At 52.2% G+C, this 22,005-nt stretch overlaps 1 protein-coding gene across 1 annotated transcript in view; it reads left to right on the top strand.

Moving 5' to 3' along the window:
• The first annotated feature begins 1,104 nt into the window (after positions 1–1,104).
• TRPM8 (transient receptor potential cation channel subfamily M member 8) overlaps positions 1,105–22,005 on the top strand; it is a 47,842-nt gene continuing 26,941 nt past the window's right edge. The window contains 9 exon segments of the mRNA XM_048506225.1: positions 1,105–1,194; positions 2,689–2,762; positions 4,115–4,274; positions 4,277–4,300; positions 11,127–11,229; positions 12,933–13,051; positions 15,123–15,416; positions 15,561–15,656; positions 17,100–17,229. Coding sequence (XP_048362182.1) covers positions 1,105–1,194; positions 2,689–2,762; positions 4,115–4,274; positions 4,277–4,300; positions 11,127–11,229; positions 12,933–13,051; positions 15,123–15,416; positions 15,561–15,656; positions 17,100–17,229 — 1,090 coding nt within the window.

The raw sequence follows: 22,005 nt of genomic DNA, 5'->3' as shown, positions 1-22,005 counted from the left end.
ACCACACAGCACCCAAGTGATTCCGGCCGTGAAAGCCTTCGACAATACTTCAACATAGTTGGTACAGAGTTCTGCTTAACTATCTAGCCCTTTTTCTACAAATCTTACTTTTTATTCTCAGGTAAGTACTACACACAGTTCTTTTGACACTAACACTAATACAAACTCTCCCTTAGAGTGTCTCTGTCACATGGTGCTTACCATAGAAGGATGGCTGCTCTCCTTGACGGAGCTCCAATCCTCTCTATATAACTCCCTTTTTGTCAGAAGTTTCACTGCTTCATATCAGTGTTATTGTGTTATGTTGAACTCCAGGAACACTGGTACAGATTCCTTTACTGAACTTTGCCCATCCTGGCAATTAATTCAGAGAAGCACAGTGCACTCTGAACTGGCCCTCTGCTTCCATAGAACAGAACTACCATTCACTTTGACTCTCACAACCGAACTTTTTTTAAACTCCCTGTTCTCAAGCTTTATAATACTGTGCAGCTCTCACAGCCAATACCATAGAATTCTAAATTAACCCTTTGGGCTCTGAACATTCCACTGACTGTATAGGCCTAAGTGCTTGTATATGTTACACCCTGCCCTTTCTCTTCTACAAGAAGACTCAAAGCAGCTTACAAACTCATTTCGCTTTCTCTCCCCACAACAGAAAACTTGTGAGGTAGGTGGGGCTGAGAGAGTTCTGTAGAACTGTGACTAGGCCAAGGCCACCCAGCAGGTTTCATGTGGAGGAGCAGGGAAACAAATCCAACTCACCAGATGAGAGTTTGCCGCTCATGTGGAGGAGTGGGGAATCAAATCTGGTTCTCCAGATTAGAGTCCAACACTCTTAACCACTACACCATGCTGGTGGAAGAAAGGGATGCTGTCACCCTTCATCAGCAGAATCTTGTGACTTTCCATTTTGATAGTAGCACAGGAGGTTTCACTTCTAAAGACACTTCTATGAGGACTGCTATCCTGACCTTACAAAAACCCAACAAATAAAATCACAGAATGCCAGTTTTAAAAATATGACAGTACAAATGCCAAACTTGCTTTCAAACTAATTTTTTTTCATTAGATAGGGGGGCTACTTTTGATTTCACGCGCACCATGAGAAGCCGAAGAAATGGTACCATGGAGAGTTCAAAAAGTCTTTACTCCAGCATCTCCCGCAGCACAGATCTGTCCTACAACGAAAGTGTAAGTGAGCTGTGAAATCCGATTCTTTGCAACTAATGTATTTGTTGATGGCCACCTTGAGCCCTCTGGGGACAGGCTGCACACAAATGTTTTAAAATTTTATTTTGAAATAAAAGCAATAAATATTAGTAAAATCCCTCCAGGCTCTTATGACAATGGTAAATAAACTGTAATGTATACAGAAGGGACCATAAAGTCGATGATGTTCTTTTACTATAATGGTGGACCATTGTGGTCACATTCTGCAATTGCCTGTAGGTTGTCCACTATGGGTGACTACTGAGCAGAAGCTCATGGGAACTTGATCTGTGGAGTCTTTATCAAAAATACCTACGAATTAGAGGTAGGGATATGAAAGGATTTTTCTAAGCTGAGGGGCAAATGTGACTGCTGAACAGTAACAATGTGAAGATGTAGTTCAATGGAATGTGTGCGTTAAGTACCATCAAGTCACTTATGATTCATGGCATCCCTATGAACCAATGTCGTTCAAAATGTCCTATGGGCCATGGGGGGGGCGGAAAATATAAACTGCGCACTAGGTGCAGTTTGGCCCAGCTACGCCTTTGGTCTACATGGGCTGTAATTCCTGACAACCTGTGCTAGAATAAAAATGTTAAGGGTGCCACATGACTCCATTTGTAAATGGTTGCTGATCTTCAGCTGACTCGGAGTAAAACAGGACAGGATCTGCGGTGCAGTACGGGTTGCTTCACAAGCATTCAGTGAACGTTATTTATTTATTTAGAATCTATAGTTCACTTCCCCCCCCCCCCAATTGGCTTACAACATCCCCCATCCCTTGCATTACATCCTCACAACAATCCTGTGAGTTAGGTTAGGTTGATACAGAGTGACTGCCTTAGGGTTACCCAGTGAGCTATATCACTGAATGGGGAGTCAAACCTGAGTTTCCCATACACTATTCAATTTTTTTAACCAACATATCACACTAGCTCTCATACTGTGGGTGAATGCCTGAAGATTGAAGTAGAGGAGTGGGGTGGTGGTGGCGGCGCCCAGGGCAATACCTGTTCTGGCCGCCCTCCCCCCACTGCCCTCCACACCCCACTTACCCTAGCCCATGGGAGCAGCCTGGTGTTGGGGGGTGCCTGGCTGTGGCTTAGCCAGGCTGCTCCTTTGGCTGGCGGAGGCTCCACAGGCAGAAGGAGCAGCCTGGCGGGGCCGGGCCAAGGGCACCCCCCCACGTGACCAGCTGGTGTGTGCCCGGGGACATATGACTCCACGTGTTCCCATGAGCGCTCCGCCTCTGGACTGAAGACAGTGACACTAAATTCTCAAGGTTTCTTATTGTAATAATGTGCTGTTTGGAACATTAAAGGCAGTCTACCTTGGGATTTTGCCTATTGGAAGTAACGTGTGCATTTTCAAAAAGAGATGATTGCTAAATGAAACATATGGCTTGTTTTCTGAGAAGAGTACCTTTTTGGAGCAGAGTACTTCATTCAAATCTTTCAACCCTTGCTTCTATAGGATTTAGTACATTTCATTCAAGAGAACTTTAAGAAGAGAGAATGTGTCTTTTTCACCAAAGATACCAAAACAAAGTAAGCAAATATTAATTGCCAATTTTTGTAATTTTCAATTGCGGGTCTTTTTAATGTGCCGTGGATTGTTTTCAGGTGATACAAAATAGCATGTTTGAGTAATCGTCACGGTAGGGTGAACAGAACCATGGGCTGAGAGAGCATAGGTTTCCTGCAGGAATTTAGCCCCACACTATCCATAGCACCACCCAAAATGGTGATACATTGGCAGTGCTGTGTGGATGCCGCCACTGCAGCAATGTAACAGTAAAAGAAGAAGAGTTTGGATTTATACCCCTGCTTCTCTCATACTGTAGGGATCTCCCTAGGATCCATATAACTCTTCAATCAGAACAACTGAAAGCCTTCGAATTAACTGTATTGTCAAAGGCTTTCACGGCCGGATTCAACTGGTTGGTGTTGGTTTTCTGGGCTGTGTGGCTGTGGTCTGGTAGATCTTGTTTCAAACGTAACACACTTCTCTCTGTGATACACCTCTGAAGATGCCAGCCACAGATGCAGGCGAAACGTTAGGAACAGGGTCTACCAGACCACAGCCACACAACCAGGAAAAGCCACAACAACCATAGAATTAGATGTTCAAGTGGGAATCAGCTCTGGCTATTTGGAAAGATGCGCACTGACCAACCCGGCCAGTGTTTTCATGAAAACCACAGGGATGGATTTGACTTGAAGGTAGCAAAGCCCAGCTTCTGAGTTTAAGGAAGCATCTCTATGGCAGCCGCAGGTTCCACTCCCTCCCAAGCACATATCAGAAAAGAGTCTATAAACCCACATGCTACACCTCCACAAAAATGTGAACAAAAAAGTAGAATTTCTGCTCATCGCTATCCAGACATCATTTCAGTTCCCCTTAACAGAATCCAGGCACTGCTGCCAAGTTCAAGGCTGGCCACAAAATTGCATCTGTTTCAAGGCACAGATCCATGCACAGTGCATTGCAGTAGTGTAATTTCAAAAGAGGCTGCGGCAGCTGCCAGGTAGAAATTTGACAGACATTTTTCTTTTTTACTTAGCAACCTGAGGCTTTGAATGCACGTCACATCTGTTCCTGGGGCCGTTTAGAGGAAATCCCATGTGTGTTGCTAACTCTTTCTTCTATCTCTCCACTGGGTTAAATATTTAAAGAGTAGTAAATAATTCCTTCTGCCGGTCTTTTTTTTAAATTGCCTAGTATCCATAGTTTGGAAAGATCGAAATAAAAGACTTAAGTGCTTTGGAATGGGTTGACACCTGTCCTAAAATAGCTTGGGGAACTGCTCTCTTGGGTGTGACATCCTGGCAAACCGAGCAAGCAGAACCAAGTGATGGCTAACTGTAATTTTTCTATCCGCGTTTGCCCATTTTGCTAGTGACAACCTGTGTAAATGCGGCTACTCAAAATCTCAGCACATAGAAGGCACTCAAACTAATAACCAAGAGAAGTGGAATTACAAGAAACACACTAAAGAAGTCCCGACAGATGCCTTTGGAGACATTGAATTTGAGAACCTGGACAAGAGAGGAAAGGTGAGTTAAAATGCTCTTGTGGTATGGAGGCCCAAGATTATTATAAAAGGAGATAATATGATGTGCATTGGTATAGTGACATACATGGACAGTTAAGGAGGGGTGGCTGTGTTAGTCTGCCATAACAAAATAAAACAAAAGTCCAGTGGCACCTTAAAGACTAACTGCATTTATTTCAATAAAGACTAACTGCATTTATTTCAATATTTCACAAAAGCTCATATTGAAATAAATGTTATTCGGCCAGTTTTTGTACCATCAAAATGCCCTGAGATAGAACCAGAATCTCTCATACTGTGGCTGATTTGTTGTAGTTTCTCCTTCCACGCTGGTTCCTGTTTGTTTGTTTGTTTGTTTGTTTGTTTGTTTGGTCTTCGCTCGTTACGTTTCGTTCGCTCTGGATCATCGCTCGCTCATTTGTAACATATTTTCTTATCCTCCGCCCTATCCTTGGCAAAGGGTCTCAGGGCGAGGTTGCAGCCCCTGGAGGTGGGGGGAATCCTCAGGTGAGGCGATTCTCAGGGAAACACAACATTTCCCACACGGACCATGCTGCCTCCTGTCGCCAGGATTCCAGCGATCCCAGCTGGCCCATGTTCCCACCATGCAAACAACAGCACAGGCAACACAAGTTCATTTAACCCATTAGTGTTGCCTGTGCAGAATCAGCTATAGTTGTGAAATGTTTTGCTTATTTTGAATAGATGTTGTCAGTGAATATATGATTCATTATTTACTCGGGTACAGTGTTTGTCATTTGCAGATAGAGCCCCCAGGTGTTCTGGAGATCTTTCAGAGTTCTCCAGACAATAGAGATCAGTTACCCAGAAGAAAATAGATGCTTTGGGGGGTGGGCTCTGTGGCATTATAACCCGCAGAGGTCCCTCCATTACCTAAGTCCTGCCCTCCCCCAAATCTCCAAGAATTTCCCAGCCTAGTGCTGGCAACCCTAACAAGAACGTATCATCTGACCTGAATGGCCCGTTAGCCTGATCCCATCTGACCTTAGAAGCTAAGCAAGCAAGTCCAGAATTTCCATGCAGAAGAAGGCAATGGCAAACCACCTCTGTTTGTCTCCTGCCTAGAAAACAATATGGGGTTGCCATAAATCAGTGCAACTGATGGTATTTTCCACCATGAGAAGGAAATCTACAGGGTTAGGGAGGCCTATTGATTTTTAGCCACTTACTGTTCCCATTTATTTCAGAGGTTTAATTCATTTAAAACATAGGTGTCAAACTTGCGGCCCTCCAGATGTTATGGACTACAGTTCCCATCACCCCCATGCCAGCATCATGCTGGCAGGGGATGATGGGAACTGTAGTCCATAACATCTGGAGGGCCATGAGTTTGACACCTGTGATTTAAAAGGTACGCATCCAACAGGATTAATATTTCAGCATGGTCACTTGTGATTATGCAAAATTTCTTGGCTGGGATGAGATTGTGAAAAGTGCTTAATCGCAAAAGGCTTTCAGGTGCTATATAATGCATGCTAACCCACAATTGGGCACTTTGGGTGGGGGTACAGTTGACCCCTTACCAACTTAAGCATGTGGATGTCACATTGTTAGCAATTTTAAACCTTGAAAGGAGGTGCTCTTTCTGGGGAGTTCTATGCCTTGGAAAGTATAAACATTAAAATTATGTGACATATATGCAGTGGTGGGATCCAAAAATTTAAATAACAGGTTCCGATGGTGGTGGGATTCAAACAGTGGTGCTGCCGCACACACGCACCTCCAGTCCCTATTGGGCAGGGAGGTTGCTTTAGTAGCCCCTTCTCGGCACTCTGAAAAAATTAGTAACCACTTCTAGAGAAGTGGTGAAAACTGGTTGGATCCCACTTCTGCATCTTTGCAATACTTTCTCATCTACCCAAAGTTCACTTTCCTCAAACTACTTTTAGACCATGAAGTGCATCAAGCGTAGCTTAGTCAGCATAGAAAAATGTCTTGTTTGGAATAGTTATGAAATTTATTTGTCTTACTTTTGTGGAAGCAATAATTACACCTACTATTATGCTGAGAAAGGCTAGGTTTATTTATTTATTTATTTATTGAGCTTTTATACCGCCCCATCCCCGAAGGGCTCTGGGCGGTGTACAACATAAAAGGCAGCAATATAAGCAGTTAAAACATTTAAAAACAGCGAAAACCATGAGAACATTTCTAATAAGTATAATAAGTTACAGTAAAATAGGTGGCGTTCAGCAATCTACTATTATAGTTCCTTCCCCTCCCCTGGGGGGGGAGAAATCCCATGTTCCAGTCTAAAAATTCCCTCCCCCTTCCAAAAGGGAGGAGTGGCGAGTCTGAGATGACAGCTGACCCCGATATCAGGGCCGGGGGAGGGGGGCACCATCAACGGCCGGTGCCTCCAAAGGCCCGGCGGAACAGCTCCGTCTTACAGGCCCTGCGGAACTCACCGAGGTCCCGCAGGGCCCGGACAGTTGGAGGGAGAGCGTTCCACCAGGCCGGGGCCAGAGCCGTAAAGGCTCTGGCCCGTGTGGAGGCCAGCCGTATCACCGAGGGGCCAGGGACCACCAGTAGGTTCCTATGCATACTTGGCTAAGAATGAGACCCATTCAGTTCTGTGGGACTTGCTGCTGGGTTACTGTGCATGGAAACAAGCCAAATGGATCACAGCAACAGAAGAGAAAATTAGCTAAGCAGAACTTGTATCTATGTTATTTACCAAGTTGGATCTTTGTAGATGCAAGCATGACTTGTGCTTAGTTCTCTAACCAGCTCCCTATTCTGAACTTTTGCTTCATCAGAGAATGGAAGGTTTACAAGAATCAAAAGAAGCTTCTTTAGGTTTTTTTTCCACATATTAGTCCCTAGTGTGGAAACGCTGCAGAGTTATTTGTAATTTGGGCAATTTCTGTGCCACTATTCTTAAAGGAGACTCACAAATTCATAAAGTGAAGGTCTGGCGGCCTGATCCAGGAAGGAGGAGTGTGCAGTGGCCAAGGATAACACCGCAGCCCCACTGCTTCCAGTGGGGTTCCGGGCGGTGCAAAAAAGGCAAAAACAGAGGGAAAGTCCTGCTGCCTGGAAACGCTGTCTGGAAATGCCATTGAAGTAACAGATATGCTTTTTTTGTGTCTGCTGCTGGACACTCCTGGACCATTCCCCCCTTGCCACCCAAGATATTGTGCCTGACAAACACTGGCCCTTTCCGCACGGGCAGAATACAGCGCCCTGGGGATGGCAAAAACGCCGTCCCCAGGGAGCTGTTCGCATGGGGGGCGCAGCTGCTTCGCAGCCGCGCCGCCCTCGCGCCTCCCCAGCAGCGCAAAGCCGCTGTTTCCCAACCTCACTCCCCAAGCGAGGTTTTTGGGAAACAGCGGCTTCCAACCACTGCCGTGCGAATGGCAGCGGCTGGAAGGCGCCATCCCTCCCCCCTTTCCCAATCGACTTACCGTCCTTGTGACCGTCCGGCGCGTCGCCGAGGCTGGGGGACACGCCCCCTGCTCTGCGACTCCAGAGCAGTTGCTCAGGGCAGGGGGGCGTGTCCCCTGGCCTCAGCGATGCGCCGGACAGTTGCAGGGAAGGTATGTCGATTGGGCGACGGCGCAGCGCGGCACCATCATCCCAGTAGTTTCTGGGACCATTTATGTGAACAGTCCCAGGGGGGTTGGGTCGGCGTCATGTACGCCAACCCAACCCCCACTGTGGCTGTGTGGAAATGGCCACTGTTGCAGCCCAGACTTCTGGGTTCGGGCACTGCAAAGTTGTGGTTGGTACTCATGCTGGTGCATTCCTGCACCAATTCCGCAATAGATTACACACATGCACGCACGCACCCCCCCCCCCACCCCCCCCCCCCCCCACCCCCCCCCCCCCCCATCCCTGCCTCCCTCCACCCCTCCCCCCATCCCCCCCCCCCCCCTCCCCCCCCCCCCCCCCCCCCCCCCCCCCCCCCCCCACCCCCCCCTCCCCCCCCCCCCCCCCCTCCTCCACCCCCCCCCCCCCCCCCCCCCCCCCCCCCCCACCCCCCCCCCCCCCCACCCCCCCCCCCCCCCACCCCCCCCCCCCCCCACCCCCCCCCCCCCCCACCCCCCCCCCCCCCCACCCCCCCCCCCCCCCACCCCCCCCCCCCCCCACCCCCCCCCCCCCCCACCCCCCCCCCCCCCCACCCCCCCCCCCCCCCACCCCCCCCCCCCCCCACCCCCCCCCCCCCCCACCCCCCCCCCCCCCCACCCCCCCCCCCCCCCACCCCCCCCCCCCCCCACCCCCCCCCCCCCCCACCCCCCCCCCCCCCCACCCCCCCCCCCCCCCACCCCCCCCCCCCCCCACCCCCCCCCCCCCCCACCCCCCCCCCCCCCCACCCCCCCCCCCCCCCACCCCCCCCCCCCCCCACCCCCCCCCCCCCCCACCCCCCCCCCCCCCCACCCCCCCCCCCCCCCACCCCCCCCCCCCCCCACCCCCCCCCCCCCCCACCCCCCCCCCCCCCCACCCCCCCCCCCCCCCACCCCCCCCCCCCCCCACCCCCCCCCCCCCCCACCCCCCCCCCCCCCCACCCCCCCCCCCCCCCACCCCCCCCCCCCCCCACCCCCCCCCCCCCCCACCCCCCCCCCCCCCCACCCCCCCCCCCCCCCACCCCCCCCCCCCCCCACCCCCCCCCCCCCCCACCCCCCCCCCCCCCCACCCCCCCCCCCCCCCACCCCCCCCCCCCCCCACCCCCCCCCCCCCCCACCCCCCCCCCCCCCCACCCCCCCCCCCCCCCACCCCCCCCCCCCCCCACCCCCCCCCCCCCCCACCCCCCCCCCCCCCCACCCCCCCCCCCCCCCACCCCCCCCCCCCCCCACCCCCCCCCCCCCCCACCCCCCCCCCCCCCCACCCCCCCCCCCCCCCACCCCCCCCCCCCCCCACCCCCCCCCCCCCCCACCCCCCCCCCCCCCCACCCCCCCCCCCCCCCACCCCCCCCCCCCCCCACCCCCCCCCCCCCCCACCCCCCCCCCCCCCCACCCCCCCCCCCCCCCACCCCCCCCCCCCCCCACCCCCCCCCCCCCCCACCCCCCCCCCCCCCCACCCCCCCCCCCCCCCACCCCCCCCCCCCCCCACCCCCCCCCCCCCCCACCCCCCCCCCCCCCCACCCCCCCCCCCCCCCACCCCCCCCCCCCCCCACCCCCCCCCCCCCCCACCCCCCCCCCCCCCCACCCCCCCCCCCCCCCACCCCCCCCCCCCCCCACCCCCCCCCCCCCCCACCCCCCCCCCCCCCCACCCCCCCCCCCCCCCACCCCCCCCCCCCCCCACCCCCCCCCCCCCCCACCCCCCCCCCCCCCCACCCCCCCCCCCCCCCACCCCCCCCCCCCCCCACCCCCCCCCCCCCCCACCCCCCCCCCCCCCCACCCCCCCCCCCCCCCACCCCCCCCCCCCCCCACCCCCCCCCCCCCCCACCCCCCCCCCCCCCCACCCCCCCCCCCCCCCACCCCCCCCCCCCCCCACCCCCCCCCCCCCCCACCCCCCCCCCCCCCCACCCCCCCCCCCCCCCACCCCCCCCCCCCCCCACCCCCCCCCCCCCCCACCCCCCCCCCCCCCCACCCCCCCCCCCCCCCACCCCCCCCCCCCCCCACCCCCCCCCCCCCCCACCCCCCCCCCCCCCCACCCCCCCCCCCCCCCACCCCCCCCCCCCCCCACCCCCCCCCCCCCCCACCCCCCCCCCCCCCCACCCCCCCCCCCCCCCACCCCCCCCCCCCCCCACCCCCCCCCCCCCCCACCCCCCCCCCCCCCCACCCCCCCCCCCCCCCACCCCCCCCCCCCCCCACCCCCCCCCCCCCCCACCCCCCCCCCCCCCCACCCCCCCCCCCCCCCACCCCCCCCCCCCCCCACCCCCCCCCCCCCCCACCCCCCCCCCCCCCCACCCCCCCCCCCCCCCACCCCCCCCCCCCCCCACCCCCCCCCCCCCCCACCCCCCCCCCCCCCCACCCCCCCCCCCCCCCACCCCCCCCCCCCCCCACCCCCCCCCCCCCCCACCCCCCCCCCCCCCCACCCCCCCCCCCCCCCACCCCCCCCCCCCCCCACCCCCCCCCCCCCCCACCCCCCCCCCCCCCCACCCCCCCCCCCCCCCACCCCCCCCCCCCCCCACCCCCCCCCCCCCCCACCCCCCCCCCCCCCCACCCCCCCCCCCCCCCACCCCCCCCCCCCCCCACCCCCCCCCCCCCCCACCCCCCCCCCCCCCCACCCCCCCCCCCCCCCACCCCCCCCCCCCCCCACCCCCCCCCCCCCCCACCCCCCCCCCCCCCCACCCCCCCCCCCCCCCACCCCCCCCCCCCCCCACCCCCCCCCCCCCCCACCCCCCCCCCCCCCCACCCCCCCCCCCCCCCACCCCCCCCCCCCCCCACCCCCCCCCCCCCCCACCCCCCCCCCCCCCCACCCCCCCCCCCCCCCACCCCCCCCCCCCCCCACCCCCCCCCCCCCCCACCCCCCCCCCCCCCCACCCCCCCCCCCCCCCACCCCCCCCCCCCCCCACCCCCCCCCCCCCCCACCCCCCCCCCCCCCCACCCCCCCCCCCCCCCACCCCCCCCCCCCCCCACCCCCCCCCCCCCCCACCCCCCCCCCCCCCCACCCCCCCCCCCCCCCACCCCCCCCCCCCCCCACCCCCCCCCCCCCCCACCCCCCCCCCCCCCCACCCCCCCCCCCCCCCACCCCCCCCCCCCCCCACCCCCCCCCCCCCCCACCCCCCCCCCCCCCCACCCCCCCCCCCCCCCACCCCCCCCCCCCCCCACCCCCCCCCCCCCCCACCCCCCCCCCCCCCCACCCCCCCCCCCCCCCACCCCCCCCCCCCCCCACCCCCCCCCCCCAATGAAGATTCTTAGATCAGTCTAATTTGACTTTGCTTGTGTAGATCAAAGAAGTCCTTGAAAATCCACATCTGCTTACTGTGATCAAAATAGAAGAAGCCGGAGATGAGATCGTGAGCAATGCAATTTCTTATGCTCTTTATAAAGGTATCATTACTTCTGTTTTCTAACAATAGGCTGGATCTCACTGTTCATTAGTCTGGCAGATCATGGATCTTCCCAGCTTTCTCCGTCCCCCAAGCAGTCCCTTCTGACCCTGCAAAATTTGATCCCTAGGGATACAAGACCGACATGGAAAAACAGCCAAGTGTGCAAGTAGAGGGGGAGGGAAAAATCTCCCCACTGGTGGAAGTGGGGAAAGACCCCAATTTATATGGAGCAGCAGTGACATAGTGGTTAACTGCAGGTGCACTCTAATCTGGAGAACCAGGTTTGATTCCCGGCTCTGCCACTTGAGCTGTGGAGGCTTATCTGGGGAACTACATGCCAGCTGGGTGACTACACAACACATGCCAGCTGGGTGACCTTGGGCTAGTCACAGCTTTTCGGAGCTCTCTCAGCCCCACCCACCTCACAAGGTGTTTGTTGTGAGGGAGGAAGGGAAAGGAGATTGTAAGCCCCTTTGAGCCTCCTACAGGAGAGAAAGAGGGGGGTATAAACCCAAACTCTTCTTCTTCTATATGTAGATCCTCCAGGGGTCTGCAACCTGCGGCTCTCCAGATGTTCATGGACTACAATTCCCATCAGACCCTGCCACCATGGCCAATTGGCCTTGGTGGCAGGGGCCTATGGGAATTGTAGTCCATGAACAACTGTAGAGCCGCAGGTTGCAGACCCCTGCAAGTCCAGCCCCAGCAAACTGACTGTCCTGGGCTTGGGAGAGACTGCTGGTTGGAAGGCAAAGTGAGGAGGAGACTGTGAGATCGAACCTGACATTTAAGAGTTGTGCGTTAGTAAATATGTAAATATGTAAAGTAACCTTGAGTTATAAGGCTAATTAATAAACTGCAGGGCCTCAGAGGATGTTTAACAGTGACTCATCCCCTTGTGCCCAGTCCTCTTTGACTCCTTCTTTTGTGAGATTGTGGAATAAATGTTACTCTGGATTTGTGCTGAGACTTGGAACACTTCACAGATGTTTGGGCATTTATTGTTTTGTTTAAGAGGAGCAGAATTTCAGTCCTGAGAAAGGCAAACTTGAATAGATCTGAAAGTCTGGTTTGCACAGGCTACGATTTCTTCAACATTTTCTGTTCTTTCTAAGAATGGGAGCGAGCTGTTTAAACATGATGGCTTGGTGTAAAAGCAGATGTTGTAGGATTTGTTGACATTACTGGGGATTTTTTAAATGTAAAAATACAAAATGCTCATTGATGAAAGGGGAGGGGGATTTGATGAAGAAATGATGGATTTGTGTACAGCTGCCATAATTAGTGAGGCAGGATTCTGAATTACCCAATCTGCAATACCACAAGTGACTTAAATTCTTGTTTTTAACACATTTCGATGATACAATTATGTTTCATTTTCAATTTTAGTCACAAAGATAGGCTTGGAGTCTGCTATAATTTAGTGGGAAGTATGTGTGTATGTTTGATTAAGCCTATGTTTGAGCCAATCATGCCATTTTCAAAATACTTCCATTGTTTTCTACTAACCTGATACATTTAAAACATTAAACCGGGCCTCAACATGATAAGAACTAGGAATGACAGGCCCGCCCTGAATTCTGCTCTTGGATTTAGTCAGGTTGGGGAGTTCAGCTTAGTAGGCAGAGAAATGAAAATCAGAACCGCCCCAAAGACCTATATTATGGTTCATCCTACATAGGCTTTCTTCTCCACTTGTAGCTTTCAGTACCAATGAGCAAGATAAAGATAACTGGAATGGGCAACTAAAATTGCTTTTGGAATGGAACCAGCTGGAGCTGGCAAGTGAAGATATATTTACCAATGATCGGCGGTGGGAGGTAAGTAGGATACCAGCATGCTGCTTCCAAATTGCCAAAACTGCCAGGCAGGCAATTGCTCTTCAAGGCTGGACAGTCGGGTCCAAACTGTACCATTCTTACATTCAGTGGGGAACTTGGAGGGGAAATCTGTGCCATTACAATCAGAATGCTCCAGTTGCCTTTTTTTGTGAGAGCCAGCGTGGTGTAGTGGTTAAGAGCAGGTGCACTCTAATCTGGAGAACCGGGTTTGATTCCCCGCTCTGTCACCTGAGCTGTGGAAGCTTATTTGGTGAACTAGATTAGCTTGTGCACTCCAGCACATGCCAGCTGGGTGACCTTGGGCTATTCACAATTCTTCGGAGCTCTCTCAGTCCCAACTACCTCACAGGGTGCTTGTGTTGAGAGGGGAAGGGGAAGGAAATTGTAAGCCCCTTTGAGTCTCCTACAGGAGAGAAAGGGGGATATAAATCCAACACTACTACTACTACTATACTTCATCATCATCATCATCATCATCATCATCATCAAGAATGGGATTGACAAGACAGAAATGGTAACACTAGGTTGGGGACTTCCAGTTCCTCCACATTGCACACACACACACGCGCGCACACACGCGCGCACACACGCGCGCACACACACACACACACACACACACACACACCCAATTTGATCAGTGTTCCTGTAACGTGCTATGCCTGTTGCTGTTACTGGCGTGTCTCCAACCATCTGTACACATAGGTTTTCCCACACACCCCTCCATTTCTGCAGCCCCTTCGAACTCCCGGAATAATCATTAATAATAATGATCATAATGTGGCAATCATGAACAAATGTTTTTTGCAATTCAAATTAAAATGAACTCAGCGTACGTGAATGAGCGATGAGCTGATCTCCCGGCGGGCGTTTTATATTTGATTAAGATTCTAATGGCGGTGAAAAGAGCTGTCAAGCTGCAGCCCGCTTATGGCAACCCCATAGACTTTTCAAGGCAAGAGATGAATGGAGGTGCTTTGTCATTTTGACTGCCTCCCTGGACTTGACTGTAACAATCCTGGACCACCACAATGGTCTCCCATCCAAGTATTTATTGGAATATTTGACATTCCTAGCAATTCTTTCAGTAAGCCCTTGCAGGAGTAAGATAGCTGCATTTATTTGGTTGTTTCTGTTAATACAGAGCAGGCGAGCAGCTAACAGATTAATTGGCGGTCAGCTTCCTTTTTGCATATAATGGTGCAGTTCTGGATGCTTCTTGCCCCTCCCCCTTTTGCCCCTTTTCCTTCTTCTCCTGCTGATCTTTTTCTCCTGCTGCTGTGTGGTTGATGCTGTTTTGCTGTTGTTTCTATGTCAGCTGGTTTGCTTGCTTGTGCATTTTTGCACATGATTATTTTTGTCTTCCTCTCTTTTCATTGTATATATTTTGTAGCCTAATTTTTATAACTAGAATCCTAATAAAGGATAATTCCTTTTTTTAAAAAAACCTGTTGCATTTTTACTCTGCTAAGAACTGGGTGATTTCAGTTCTTCTATCAGTATTAATAAGGACCAACCCAGCTTAGCTTCCAAGATCTGTCAAGTTCAGGCTAAGCCAGGCCCTCTTCACATCAGGGACAGATTCTAAAGGAGCAGCAGTGGCATAGTGGCTAAGAGCAGGTGCACTCTTATCTGGAGGAACCGGGTTTGATTCCCCGCTCTGCTGCTTGAGCTGTGGAGGCTTATCTGGGGAATTCAGATTAGCCTGGGCACTCCCACACACGCCAGCTGGGTGACCTTGGGCTAGTCACAGTTTCTCAGAGCTCTCTCAGCCCCACCTACCTCACAGGGTGTTTGTTGTGAGGGGGGAAGGGCAAGGAGATTGTAAGCCCCTTTGAGTCTCCTACAGGAGAGAAAGGGGGGATATAAATCCAAACTCCTCCTCCTCCTCCTCCTCCTCCTCTTCCTCTTCCTCTTCCTCCTCTTCTTCTTCTTTCATAAAAATGAGTTACATTTTGTGGGGCAGCCGAGGAATGGAACAGCCTGCCCACTGCAAAAAGTCTTTTGTTTTCCAGATGAGTAAACAGTTGTGTTGTTTCTTATTCCGTGCCAGTCTGCTGACCTTCAGGATGTCATGTTTACTGCCCTGGTGAAGGACAGACCAAAATTTGTTCGCCTCTTTCTGGAAAACGGCTTGAATCTGAGGAAGTTTCTCACAAATGAAGTTTTGACTGACCTCTACAGCAACCATTTCAGCAGTCTGGTGTTTAAAAATCTACAGATTGCTAAGAATTCATACAACGATAGCCTCCTGACGTTTGTGTGGAAGATGGTGGAAGATTTCATGAGAAGCACCAAAAAAGAGGACAAAAATATAAAAGAAGACTTGACAGAGATATACTTAACGGTATGTAAAGCGTGGGCTTCTTTATACCGAGAGGGAATGGAGCTTTTAGTTGTATTGTATTCCAAGGGGAAGAGAAAAGGCTTGAGAGCTGAGTTAGCAAGTGATTCCGTTCAGTAACTTCTTCCATGTTCTATGTCTTTCTAGGAAGGTTCTCCAATTCCAAGGCATCCCCTGCAGGCTCTCTTTATCTGGGCAGTTCTTCAGAACAAAAAGGAACTATCCAAAGTAATCTGGGAACAGGTGTGTCTTGTTTTCATCATGACATCATTTAATAATCCAGACCCTATGAAGTGCACAGGTTGGGTGTCAGGTGTAACAGGCAGAGGTGAGTTGCGGGCCCGCTTTCAGTTCTCACATGCGCAGCGCGCCCAGTTTGGATCAGGAATATGGTGCATGGATGCTTTGGCCTTCCCTCCTGTACAATTTCTCCAACTTGAAACTATCCAGAGTGATCTCTGGGACACATGTGGGTTTCCTCAACAGGCCAAATACCATGCCCCTCCAGGAATATTTCAGGCTGTGAAAATGGCACGGGAGGTAAGACAGAAGCCTTTTCTCTGTGCAAGTTGAGACCTGATTCACATGCAACAACTGAGGACAACATGTAATTTGTGTCAGATGGTTGAAGTCTGACATAAGGTGGGGACACAATCCAACCTGTTTACTTTGTAATGTTTGAATAAATGAGATGTCCAATAGTTCTCCCTAGTGAAACATATATGCCTAGTATGATAGTTACGGAAGTGTGAAGGAGGGTGGAAATTAGAGCAAAACTACATGTTACTGTTTTTCATATGCTTTCAAGCTGTGGGGAAAGCATGCAGAAACGTGTGAAAAGGGTTATGGGTAGTTTGGTTCTTACAGTGCAATCCTAAGGAGAGTTACTCCAGTCTCTAAGCCCATTACTTTCAATGGGTTCAGACTGGAGTAACTAATGCTCTTTAGGATTATTTATTTAATTGTATACCGCCCTTCCCTTGAGGGCTCAGGGCGGTGTCCAACAGTCAAATACAAACATTTAAAATCCATTAAAAGAAATCAACCGCACTAAAATAAGGGACCATAAATTCACAATTTATATAATTTCAGACGGCATTAAAAAGTTCTCCCTCACCCCCTTCCTTGCGCCCACAGGAGGCCAGATGTTCATTATAGCAGATTTTCGATGTTATCTCGGCTGGCCAAATGCCTGGCGGAACAGGTCCGTTTTACAGGCCCTGCGGAAACTCTGTATGTCCCGCAGGGCCAGGATCTCACCTGGAAGCCTGTTCCACCAGGTAGGGGCCAGGCCTGTAAAAGCCCTAGTCATTGTAGAGGCCAGCCGGATCGCTTTGGGGCCAGGGATCACCAGGAGGTCCGCCTCTGAGGAGTGGAGGGGCCTAGTGGGGCAATATAGGGAGACGGTCCTGTAGATATTCTGGTCCAAGGCCACTGTTTGTATTCCTTAGGATAGGGTTGTAGCCACTGCAGCCAGATGTTTGGAGTTCCTGGAAGATTCTAGGCGTTGTGAAATAAAGTAAAACTGTTGCTCCCGTATGATTTCTCAGACAAGGCTTCAGGGAACGGAGCACTTTTAAATTATGCAGCTGCACAGCTGTTTGGGGAGATGGCTCGGTCTTACTGGAAGTGACAGTGACTTGCCGGCAATGTTGTTTGTAACCTGGCAATTCTTTATCTTTGCAGACTCGAGGCTGCACTTTGGCAGCACTGGGGGCCAGTAAGCTCCTGAAAAGCCTGGCTAAGGTGAAGAATGATATCAACGCTGCCGGGGAGTCAGAGGAACTGGCAAATGAATATGAGACGAGAGCTGTGGGTAAGTTCCACTACACCAGGCTCAAAGCCCATAGCAAATATAACAGAAACGCACACAAGAGGAGGTCGTGACTGGTCAAGGTTTAATTTAAAAACCTGGCTTTGAATTCAGTACCAGTGTGAAAAAATACAGATATACAGGAGCCAGGTGACTGAAGGGCCAATGCTGGAATTGCAAATTGTGAAAGTCATTAACACTTGTGACGTGGTGCAGTGCCACCCTGACCTGGTAGACCAGGCTAGCCTAAGCGTGTCAGATATCAGAAGCTAAATGGGGTCAACCTGGCAAATATTTGAATGGGCGACCACCAAGGAACAACAGGGTGGTGACATGGAGGCGCGCAATGGCAAACTACCTCTGAGCGTCTCTTGCCATGAAAACCCCACCAGAAGTTGCCATGAATCAGATAGAACTTGGCAACCAAAATAAATAAAAATCTCACCAGCCCATATTCATCTTCCATAAAAGCTTGTACACTCTCACTTCCCACCAAATGTGGTCAGCAACAGGCTGATCACGCAGCAGAGGTGGAGTGCTCATGGGGACATGTGGGGTCACATGTCCCCCAGCGCACACCAGCTGGTCACATGGGGGGCGGAGAATCGCCCCACACCCCTCCCCTTGGTCCCGCCCCGCCAGACTGAGGGGCAGCCTGTGGCAGGCTCTCACTGGCTAAGGTAAGTGGGACGCGGGGTGTGTGTTTGAGTGTGTGGAGTGCAGGGGCCCAAGAGGGCGCCTGGGACAGGTGTTGCCCTGGGCACCATTTCCCCCCCGTATGCCTCTGCCATACTGCAGGGCTTTCAGACTCAGTGTGTAGAGAGCACAACAGGAGAGAAGGGTGGATCACCTCACCATCTCATCACCAGCTTCAATATCATGCAGGATAGGGGCACTCTTATTAAATGAATCTCATTGGGAGTGAATAGCCTGGAGTGCTATTTTGTCAAAGTTAACAAGAAAAAGCTAAGGTGATGATGATGACGACGACGACTAATTAGATTTAATGAACCATCCACCCCCGAAGGGCTCTGGGCAGTGTACAACAAACAACAAATAGAACAATAATACACAATAAATTAATTAAAATTCATAACTTAAACTCTCTTAACTCTATAAAACACAGCAGCATTATATATCCAGTAAATAATGATGGTGGCACCCAATCCCAAGGCCGGAAGTGGAAAGGCAGTGCTGAATAGATGTAATATCGGCGATGCCGATGATGGTGTAGCACACAACGTGGGGGGCATCCGGGGGGAGAAATCCGCGGCCAGCCTCCCCAAAGGCCCGGTGGAACAATTTGATTTTACAGGCCCTGTGAAATTTGCTAAGATCCTGCAGGGCCCACACAGCTGGTGGAAGCGTGTTCCACCAGGCAGGGGCCAGGGCCGTAATAAAGTTGTGGTGCAAGCGGAGAGGGAAAAGGGTAAGGAAAGGGAAAGGGGAGCATCTGGGCTCCCCTGCACTCTTGTGGGGCACACCTTATTTATTTATTTGTTTGTTTGTTTACTTATTTATTTAATATACCGCCCATGCTCAAAGGGCTCTGGCCAGTATACAACGATAAAAAACATTAAGATAAATATATGAAAATCATAACCCCCATTCAAAACATCACATTATAACAACAAAGACCTAATGACAGATGGCAACTCCGGGAAGGACCTTCTGCTCCCCTGGGAAGGGGCTAAGTACATAGTAAAATCAACCAATTATGATGTTATACAAGGGTTGGCTGGAGACAGCAAATCAGTGGCCAGCCTCCCCAAAAGCCCGGAGGAAAAACTCCATTTTACGGGCCCTGCGGAACTGTCCCAGGTCCTGCAGGGTCTTGATGGTCAGAGGAAGAGTGTTCCGCCAGGCAGGGACCATGGCAGTAAAACCTTTTGGACCAGGAATTCATTTGCAATGCTGCCACTAGCCTGGAGTATCTTAAGAACTGTTGCAGACCCACACCAGCCCAGGGTCAACTTAACCATATGTGAGTATGTATACTTCCACATATCTCTGGGGCAAGCTGCCACTCCTCTTCTTGGGCAGTGTGTGTCTAGAGTGGTAAGCTCATTGGTGGGGGGATAGATCTGATCTAATAAGGAGAGAGCAGGAAGTGTTTCAGAAGACACCAGAATGCATCACCTTTGCCTCTGCTGGGAGCTCCCATTCGGAAACAGCTGCTCCCATAACTGGAGATTGTTAAGCTTGGGCCCCCCATACCTTTTGTAACCTCCTCTCCCCTGCCTGACCGCCATTTTTAAATTGTGCCATTCCCCTATCTTCAACTAATAAAGTGCCCACGGGGTCCACAACGCTGGGAACTTCTTGCAAAGCTCTCGGAGCCTCATCACACATTATGGAGTACATGGAATGTGTCTGGGTCCCCATCCTGTGTCTAACATTTATTTCGTTGGATTTATTTCATTGGATTTGTATCCCGCCCAGTCTCTGAAGGGGACTGCATGTGATTGTACGTGAAATGTGGGTGTTCCTCAATTGTTGTGTATGGAGTGCTTGATTAGGATCAGGACAAAGGTACACACTGAGAAGCAGCGTGGAGCGAGGGAAAACTGCACCTGGGGCACACGTGCACCCTGAACCCTGGCCACGCCCCCGCCCGGCACGCACCCAGGGCGTCGGGAGCCCCCTGTCCCACTGGCGCTACGCCATTGCTGAGAAAGCTACGTTGGCGCTACGTCACTGCTGAGAAGGGATTTCTGCCTTTCACCCAGTGCTATTTTTCCAATCTGAAATAGTCACGGAAAGATGTTCCTTAACCTATTGGGAAAACCCATATGACCCCTGACAGCATGTTTTAAAATTTTATTTAATGAATTATTTTATTATATTTATACCCTGGCCAAAGGTAGACTCAGGGCATTCAAGTTAAAATATTTTTAACTTAAATCCTGGACGCCAAGTTAAAATATTTTGTAACTTAAATCCTGGAAGCCAGGTTGAGAGCATCTGAGTAAAAATTAGGGGGAGAGAAACAACAGTGATCTCATTGTGGGATCTATTACAGTCCCCTGAGCCAAACTGAAGAGTTAGATGAGGCCTTCCTGGAACACATGACCAAACTTTCAGAAAGGAGAGAAGTAATACTAATGGAAAATTTCAATTATCCTGATATTTGTTGGGAGTCAAACTCTGCCAAAACGATAAGGTCCAACAAATTCTTCACTTGCCTTGCAGTCAATTTTACAGTCCAGAAGATGGAAGAAGCCACAAGGGGATCAGCTATTTTAGATCTGCTCCTAATCAACAATAATGATTTGGGTAATGGGGTGGAAGTGGTAGGATCCTTAAGTGGGCGTGACCATGTTCTCCTGAAGTTTGTTATATAGTGGGAAGGAGATGTCAAGCAGAGTCAGACACGCATTCTAGACTTTAAGAAAGCTAATTTCAGTAAGCTTAAGAAACTAGTGGCTGTGATCCCGTGGTTAAGAATACTAAAACAGAAGGTAGCGCAAGACAGATGGGAGTTTCTTAAAAGTGAGATCTTGAAGGCACAGTTTCAAACAGTTCCAGTGAGGAAAAATGGGAGTTGTCCAAGGAAACCAGCATGGATGTTTGAAGACCTTTCAACTGCACTAAGATTTAAAAAGGCATGTACATGAAAAAGGGGGAAATCACCAAAGAAGAATTCAATAGCCAGGAAATCAGAAAAGCTAAAGTGCAGAATGAGCTCAGGCTTGCCAGAAGGTTAAAAAGGACTTTTTTTGGTTATGTCCATAGCAAGCGTAGAAGATGGCAACATGCTACCAGGGGATGGAGAAAAGGCAGTACTACTCAATGCCTTCTTTGCCTTGGTCTTCCCCCAAAAGGAAAACAGTGCTTAACCGGGGGGTGGGGTGTGTGTGGAAAAGAAGACGCAGAAGGGGAAATTCAGCGCAGAATAAATACAGAGATAGTACAGGAATACTTAGTTACTTTAAAAGAACTCAAATTTCCTGGGCCTGGTGAACTACATCTCAGGGCATCAAAACAACTGGCAGATGTAATCTCAGAACCACTTGCAATAATCTTTGAGAATTCCTGGAGAGCAGAAGTCCCAGCAGACCAGAAGAGGGCTAATGTTGTCCCCATATTCAAGAAGGGGAAAAAAGATGATCTAAACCAGTGGTTCCCAAACTTATTTGGCCTACTGCCCCCTTTCCAGAAAAAATATTACTTAGCGCCCCCTGGAAATTAATTTTTTTTAAATTTTTAATAGCAATTAAACAGAAAGATATATGTATTAATGTTTCTAACTGTGGCCATCACCACCCCCCTGGATCGCTGCAGCACCCACCAGGGGGCGGTGGTGCCCACTTTGGGAATCACTGATCTAAACAATTACCACCCAGTCAGCCTAACATCAAAACCAGGAAAGATTCTAGACCAGATCATTAAACAGACAGTCTGTAAGCACTTAGAAGGGAATGCCTGATCACTAAAGTCAGCATGGATTTCTCAAAAACAAGTCATGCCAGACTAACCTCATCTTTTTTTTTATTGAGTGACAAGTTTGATAGATGAAGGGAATGCTATAGATGTAGTATACCTTTGACAAGGTCCCCCATGACATTTTTGCAAGCAAGCTAGTAAAATATGGGCTAGACAAGGCTACTGCTAGATGAATTTGTAATTGTTTGACTGACTGAACCCAGAGGGTGCTCACCAATGGCTTATCTTTATCCTGAAGAGAAGTGACTAGTGGGGTGCCACAGGGTCCTAAATGAGAAGGGATAGCTAAATGAGAAGGGATAGCTAATACCTCAGAGGACAGGGTCAGAAATC

The sequence above is a fragment of the Sphaerodactylus townsendi genome, linkage group LG01 (genome assembly GCF_021028975.2).
Source record: "Sphaerodactylus townsendi isolate TG3544 linkage group LG01, MPM_Stown_v2.3, whole genome shotgun sequence".
NCBI classification, from domain to species: Eukaryota; Metazoa; Chordata; class Lepidosauria; order Squamata; family Sphaerodactylidae; genus Sphaerodactylus; species Sphaerodactylus townsendi.
This window is presented reverse-complemented; position numbering and strand designations above follow the sequence as displayed.